The sequence below is a fragment of the Emiliania huxleyi genome, assembly GCF_000372725.1.
Source record: "Emiliania huxleyi CCMP1516 chromosome Unknown EMIHUscaffold_197, whole genome shotgun sequence".
NCBI classification, from domain to species: domain Eukaryota; phylum Haptophyta; order Isochrysidales; family Noelaerhabdaceae; genus Emiliania; species Emiliania huxleyi.
Window position 1 is genome coordinate 203750 of NW_005200623.1, and position 7542 is coordinate 211291.

Genomic DNA, 7542 nt, shown 5'->3' on the forward strand with positions numbered 1-7542 from the left:
TGGTGCGAGGGAATTTCGTTGTAGATTGGGATATCTCCGAGGAACTGCCAACAACATACCTAAAACAAGACAAGAAGGCCGAGGCTGAGGAAGCAATCGGCGAGATGCGCACTTACCAACGTACCTCACAAATCTCTGTCCAACTCATACACACACATACCGTGTTCGTGTGTCCGCTCTCTGTTTGTTGGGGGGGGGGGGCACCATCCCACCGTCAGAAAACACGCCTGCGTGGTCGAATTAAGGTCCTACGGCTGTGTCGAACTCTAGCCGGAACATCATCGCGTTGCGAGACCGTGTCGCCGACATGCCTCGCAAATCTCTCCCCAACTCACATCCCAGATGGTGTTCTTATGTGTCCTCTGTTTGGGTGTGTGTCTGGCTGGGGGGGCTGGCTACCACCGCTACCGATAACGCTACCGCTGCGTCCCACCGCGTGTGCACCGGCCAAGCACGGCCACATAGCAGCCTCAGGCCAGTCTTTGACTGATTGCCACTTCAATGAGAGGAGGGTGGGGGGGCGAGCTCTCCGCTGAGGACCTCTCATGAGGACCTCTGTCTGAGCTCTGAGGACCTCTCGATCGTGAGGACCTCTCCCGACTTTTCGTTGGTGTGAATGTGATAGTGAGTGACCAACTGCACTACAACCAATAAATCTGTTCATTCTTATTGCACGTCGCCATCCCGCTCACATCTCCCCGCCTTGCCCCGCTTTTCGAATTTCTTTTTTATATGTGGCAGGTTTTTGGATGGATAGACACCTTGTTGGTGAAGCACTCGGCGAGTGCACTTACCAACCTCACAAATCTCTCTCCAACAGTATACACACTGTGTTCTTACTTATGTCGTCGTTGTTCACTCGAGTGCTGGTGCGCACACCAAACAACCAATAAATGTATTCATTCTGGTTACACGTCGCCATCCCACTCATTCAGAGGGTTGCGTGTTTGCTTGGGTGTGTGGCCGGGACTCGTGATCACCTCCGCTGCGTCCCACCGCGCGTGCAGCGGCCTGCCTGCCACATATTTGCCTAGTTCAGTCTGTCGGATTGCCGCTTCGATGAGAGAGGGGTGAGAGGCCCACGCTGAGGACCTCTCGTGAGGACCTCTCGTGAGGACCTCGCGTGAGGACCTCTCGTGAGGACCATCCTCTCGCGAGCCTCTTTGAATGCTTGGGTGGGAGAGAGGAAGGTGCTCACGACATCAACCCTGCTTTGGCACGCCGCTCACTCGCCATGGTTTCTGCGTCAATCATGGGCCGCTGAGCGCAAAGCTCTCGCCTGTCACGGGTCTGCACAGGAATTAATCAAACATTTTCTCTCGGGAATGGGACTGTTACCAACAGGAAGTGTGCCCCCCGCAAGGCGCGCGATACACAGTGTGTTTCCGTATTGCAGAGGTGGGGGAGTAACTTGCGGGCGACGGAGCCATCTTGTTTTTGAAATCCCTTCTATTTTCTTTTTTCGGCAATCGAGAGCGTCGGAAATCGAAATTCTTTTTTCCGCGATGGCCGGCTCCAACCTCACACTCCGCATTGTGTGTCCAGGACTCTATAGAGAGGCGGGCAACGGAAGTCGCACCTCTCGGACGGTATGCCCCGTCACGGTTGGGCTCTTTAAGGCCGTCACACCGAAGGTCCACATTAACAAGAGGTCCTCAGCCTACAGGCGGACTGAGCAAAAGTCCTCAGGCGAAGGTCCTCACGAAAGAGGTCCTCAGCACGAGTCAGAGACGGTCTCAAGCAAGTGTAGTCTGTGGCTGTCGGACTGACTGAGGCTGCTATGTGGCAGCGCTATAGGCCGCTGCACGCGCGGTGGGACGCAGCGGAGGGTGACCGGCCTCAGCGTGACACACCCAAACAGAGTAACCCTCAAACACTCGGGATGTGGACGGTACGTGGTAAGATGTGATATGTGGGTGGTATTTTGGTTGCATGGAATGTGCGTAGCTTGCTGGCGCCGCCATTTCTTTTTTGTGAATGTTATATGCCAGCTTGCCGACGCGACGCTCCCTCGTCTCGGCGGCAGCGCTTCTTTCAGCGCCTCGTTTCCCAGCGCACGCGACATCGCGCTGGTCGCTCCCAAACGGTGAGGTCTCGCTTCGAGAGCCTACCTTCGCCTGCGGCGGCAGCAGCTACGAGGCGCCTATCCTTCATCTCGGCGCTGGCGGCTCTGGCGCGGCGCTCTCGGTATCACCATAGCAGGGCACTCCCATAGCACAGCCTCTCCCCGACACTTCGTGGGTGTGAATGTGAATAGTGAAGAAGTGAACCAATGAAGTGCTCCTCGCACTACTACACTCAAATGAAACCGCACTTACAAACTTATGCAAATCTCTCTCCAACTCATTTCACATGCTGTGTCCTTGTGCACTCTCTGGCTGTCTGAAGGGGGGGGGGGGGGCTGGCCACCGGCCAAGCATGGCCACATAGCAGCCTCAAGTCAGTCTTTGTCTGATTGCCACTTCAGTGAGAGGAAGGGGGGGCGAGCTCTCCGCTGAGGACCTCTCATGAGGACCTCTCGCCTGGCTGTGTAAGGACCTCTGTCTCTCGCGAAGACCGTTCGCGGCAACCCACTCTCTCCACTGCCCCATGCGGGCCCCATGCGGGGAGGAGGCCGCTCGAGCCTGCCGGCGTTGCGCAGGACAAACAGATCGCCCGGCCGCATGTCGAAGAGCATCTCGATCGGCGCGCGCGAGTCGGCACAGCCGATGATGACGGAGACGGGGTTCTGCCCGCTCTCGCACAGCTTGCACAGCAGCTTCTGGTCGCCGGAGAATTGGTTGTAGCCGCCCTTACCGCTCGCGTAGCGCAGGTTGCCCGCATAGAGCATGGCGGCGGCCTCGGCGGCCGGCACCGGCGCATCCTCCGCCGTCCGCACCACGTCGCCGCTCGGCGTGGACTTGACAAGCTCCGCCAGCGAAGGGTGCTGCCCCATCAGCTGCACCGCTCCCGACGACACGTCGAGCAGCGCCCCCACGACACGCAGACGGCCGTCGGCGGCGGCCTCGTTGATCGTCTTGCTGCTCGAGAGCAGCGTCTCCACCGTGCGCCACACGTTCATCTCGCAAGCGAGCGCGAGGACCTGTGCGTGCAATGCGGCGTGGGCGGATGCGGTCGGGGGATAGAGCCTACCTCACGTCCCGGCTGTGACTCGCGCACCTCCTCGTACGTCCCGTTCGGCTGCCGCTGCATCGCATCCTGTACCGCCGGAATCACCATCTCTCTCTCTCTCTCTCTCTCTCTCTCTCTCTCTCTCTCTCTCTCTCTCTCTCTCTCTCTCTCTCTCTCTCTCTCTCTCTCTCTCTCTCTCTCTCTCTCTCTCTGCCGCGTAATAAGTAGTTGAAGTGGGTGCGCTGCCGCGAAGGGTCCTTGTTCGACAGAGAGGTCCTCTGCCAGGCGAGTCAGTCCTCAAGGGACGGAAGCAGGCAAGATTGCCAGCTGCCGCCACACTGGTCACTGCACTGCACCGTCTAGCCGCGACGGCTGTGTTGACTGTTGTGTGTGGAGCTTGTGCCCCACCACTGTTTGTGTCGCCTACTGCATGTGTACTATGTTTGTGCGTAGAAGGTAGAACACTGTTTACGACTAACATATGGTCTCTTGGGACAAAAACATCCACCGCGCACAGCCCACACGTGTCAAACACAGCCTATATATAAGGGGGGTCGCCCCCCCTTGCCCCACCACCTCGTGTGTGTGCAGAAGTTTACCTTACCTTACCTTACCCAGCCTACTGTACAGCCACAGACCTAGGCCCGGCAAATTTACGTGGCTGGGTTCACAGCGATTGTAGGAAAATGTCGGGACCAAATCACGGTCGCGGCCTTCCGACTCGCGCCTCCGCCTCACTGGCACTATTGTAGCCCTGGCCGGTGCGCGTGCGGAGTTGAAGTTCCCGAGTAAAAATTCGAACGCGTTCTCTCACGGTGACCAAAAAATGTCCACCTCAGAGGCACCTCCGGAGGCAGGCCGCCGCACGCCGGCGACACAGCTCCAGCTGTCGAACTGACCCGCAGCTCCTCTCAGAGCGAGAACTGTGACGAAAGTCGACTGAGGCGGTTGTCAGGAATCATCATACGGATCACATGGTGGCTCTCTCATGACGGGAGACCGACCGACCACTCCTGGGTGGCACTTCCACCGGTGTCGCTCGACGTCCTGTCGACAGCGTGCCGACAGCGACACAGATCATGTGGTACGCATCGAGTATCGACCTCTACTGCTTACCCAGCCTTCGGTTGTATCCTGGCTGTGGTCCCACACCCACTGGTGTCCATCTCAGAGTGTGGAGAAATGTACCTTACCTTACTACCTTGACGCGGCTCTGCCAGGCTAGATTGCAGTTGCCTCATGTGTGGGCTAATCCTTCATCCGTCCTCCTCCTGCAGCTCGCGCGGCAGCCGCCAGACACGCGCGACGCCATGGTCCGGGTACGCGATCTCGACCAGCTCGGCGTGGCCCGCCTGTTCACACCGGGGGCCGTGAAGAGGTCGATGAAGGAGCCTCGCTCTTGAGACTCGTTCTGCTGCCGCTGCACAGCGACGCCTCTCCCCGCCACCGCTCCCCGCCACCGCTCCCCGCCACCGCTACCGCTCCCCGCTACCGCTCCCCGCCATCGTGTTCACCGCCTCGGCACACCGCCACCGCTCACCGCCAACGCACGCCGCAAAGGCCGCCGCCACCTCGCCCGCCGCCGCCGTCGCCGCCACATCTCGGCCGCCTCTAGGCTGCCACGATCCTCGGTTGTATCTCGGCTGTATCTCGGCTGCATCTCGCCGATCTCGCGCCTGGTGCGGGGGTATGTAGGCGGGCCGCTCGAGCGCCTAATGAGTAATTAATCAACCCCCCTAATTAATGAATGAATTCGCCCAGAGCGGGAGGGTGGCCGGCCGCTCGAGCGCCGCCGGAGGGTGTGGGTCGTACCTGCAGACATGGGGAGATATGGGGAGATGTGGGGAGATATGGGGAGATATGGGGAGATGTGGGGAGGTGTGGGGAGATGTGGGGAGATGTGGGGAGATGTGGGGAGGTATGGGGAGATATGGGGAGATGTGGGGAGGTATGGGGAGATATGGGGAGATGTGGGGAGGTATGGGGAGATGTGGGGAGATGTGGGGAGGTATGGGGAGATATGGGGAGATGTGGGGAGGTATGGGGAGATACGAGGGTGCAGGTCTTCCTGTGCAGGGAGACGCTGGTGCGCGGTCAGGTGCGGCCAAGGTCTCCGCACACACAAGGTGGTGGGGCAAGGGCCAGGCTAGTCCCTCGCGACTCCACGTCTAAAAGACGGGTGCGAGGCCCAGAGCGCGTGGGTGAGCGGCGTGAGCGTGTCGGACTCCCAATCTCAGCGGCGCGTGGGGCGGCGGGGCGCACGGCCATGTGCCCACGGCATTCAAAGTGCAAGGCCCGGTGCGCGTGCGGACGCGGTGTGTACGTGTCTGTCGGCTCACGGGGCGGCGGGGTTCATAAAGCGTCACGGAGGCGTGATCCGGGAGGCGTGATCCGGGAGGCGGGGCAGACTTCACACCGCTGAATGATGCCGCCGTCGCGCGTGAAACCTGTCCACAGCCAAGAGTCGTGACGAGAATACGTGCATAAAGAGGACCGTAGCCGCGCCCTCGTCTGTGAGAGACCGAGCGAGCGGGGCGACGCAGGCGCCTAAAAGTACGGGAGCTAGTTATGAAGAGGTAGAGCTCTTCGAAGTCGGGCGAGGTGAGCGAGGCTGGCGCCTAAAACAGTAAGCCGGCTAGGATCAAGATTGAGTACTGTGAAGTCGGGCGAGGTGAGTGAGGCTGGCGCCTAAAACAGTCAGCCGGCTAGGATCAAGATTGAGTACTGTGAAGTCGGGCGAGGTAAGTGAGGCTGGCGCCTAACGAAGGAGGCTGTGAGTAACGAAACAAGCGTGAAGCCGGGCGGACGACGCGAGGCCGGCGCCGCCGCCGGCCCGTCGGATGGCGCCTAATTGAGTAATTCATCAACCCTTAATTAACGAATTAATTGGCTAATAGCGGCCCATCTGATGGCGCCGCCGCGCTGACGACGAGCGATCGCACGTCAACGCGGCAGAGCGGGCAGTGCACCGACGCCGCGAGAGCACCGCGCACGCACTCCGAGTGAAAGGCGTGCGCTGCTGCACACGGCAGCGCCTATAGGCAAGGTACGGTGCGGCAAGCTTCTCCACACACACGAGGGTGGTGGGGCGAGGGCCAGGCTAGTCCCTCGCGACTCCGCGTCTAGACAGGCAGGAGCTGGCACGGCATCAACTAATGAGGGGTGCAAGGCGGGGACACCACATGGCCGGGGTGCGGTGCGTCCCACTACCATCTCGTCTGAGTTTGACGGCTGTACGTACTTTGCTTGGCGACGTGTACTCTCGGGTGAGCTCGGGTGAGCTCGGGTCATCTCGGGTAATCTCGGGCCATCTCGCCGTGAGCTGCTGGCCGGACTCAAACTCGCAGAGGCAGATGGCGCACTCGGAGCGCGCGCTCGAGTCGGCCGCCGCGCCACTGAGCTCGAAGGGGAAGGAGCGCAGCTGCGAGATCTCGGCGGCGGTGAACCGAGGCACCTGATGGCAGCGTCTCGCTGTGTTCCTCTGTGCTAGCTCGTCTGTGAGACTGGCCGACGGACCACGGCCGCATCCGCCGGCTCCGAGCGAGAGCGTCGCTCGTCGAGCCGCCGGAAGTAGTCCTCGAGATCGTCGCGCACGGCGGGTGGCGGGTGGCGAGGCGGCAGCGGCGCGTCGTCGTCATCCGAGGAGGAGGAGGAGCCGATGTGGTCGAAACGGGAGTAGTCCATGGCGACGGCCCCGACAGCCGGCCCGACAGCAATGGATTCCTTCGCGTACGGTACCCCGAGGACCCGCTCTTTCCCCTTCCCCCCTCGGCTCTGCAAGGGGCCCCTCCCTCCTCTCGCCCGCCTTCATAGCGCGAGAGGGTCTCGAAGAAGAGGAGGTAGTTGAATTGAGAAATGCGCTCCTCTTGCGAGACAAACAAATCGGCCACGAGGCCTGGGCGGCCGCCGCGCTCGGCGGCGGCCGCGCCTGACATGCGTGGTGAGGGGGGAGGTGCTGCTCCCTACCCCCCTCCCCCACACACACCCCACAAAACACCACAGACAGCACTCCACACACACCATGCATGGACGGCGGAGGGTACGACGACGGACACACTCGCAAGACTCCAACAGATAACAGAACACAGCAGCAGCAGCCTGACAGCTCTGACAGCTCCGACAGCGTCTGACAGCAACACCCGACAGCTCCGACAGCACCTGACAGCTACAGATCCCCTCTGATGTCAGACACGCACCCGACAGCACCTGACAGCACTGACAGCACCCGACAGCTGGTCTGACAGAGGCACCTGACAGCGCCTGACAGCTGCCCGACAGCCTGACAGATCACCTGACAGCACCTGACAGCCTGACAGCCAGGGCTCAGACTGTTGTTCATCTTTCTACATACATACATGCTGTTTGGGGGTAGGGTAGTGTCATTGCAGACCCCCGACCCCCCTAACCCCCGGCACACATGCAGGCATAGCG

General features: G+C 60.7%; 2 protein-coding genes across 2 annotated transcripts; both read right to left on the reverse strand.

Moving 5' to 3' along the window:
* Positions 1–2505: 2505 nt before the first annotated feature.
* Positions 2506–3192, reverse strand: EMIHUDRAFT_233823 (hypothetical protein; the record flags this gene model as incomplete). The annotated part of the gene is made up of 3 exons (XM_005781959.1): positions 2506–2522; positions 2584–3082; positions 3160–3192. The coding sequence occupies 3 exons, from the start codon at positions 3190–3192 to the stop codon at positions 2506–2508; spliced, it is 549 nt and encodes a 182-aa protein (XP_005782016.1).
* A 2801-nt stretch (positions 3193–5993) lies between these two features.
* EMIHUDRAFT_233826 (hypothetical protein) lies at positions 5994–6795 on the reverse strand (the record flags this gene model as incomplete). The annotated part of the gene is made up of 2 exons (XM_005781960.1): positions 5994–6146; positions 6628–6795. The coding sequence occupies 2 exons, from the start codon at positions 6793–6795 to the stop codon at positions 5994–5996; spliced, it is 321 nt and encodes a 106-aa protein (XP_005782017.1).
* Positions 6796–7542: the final 747 nt, after the last annotated feature.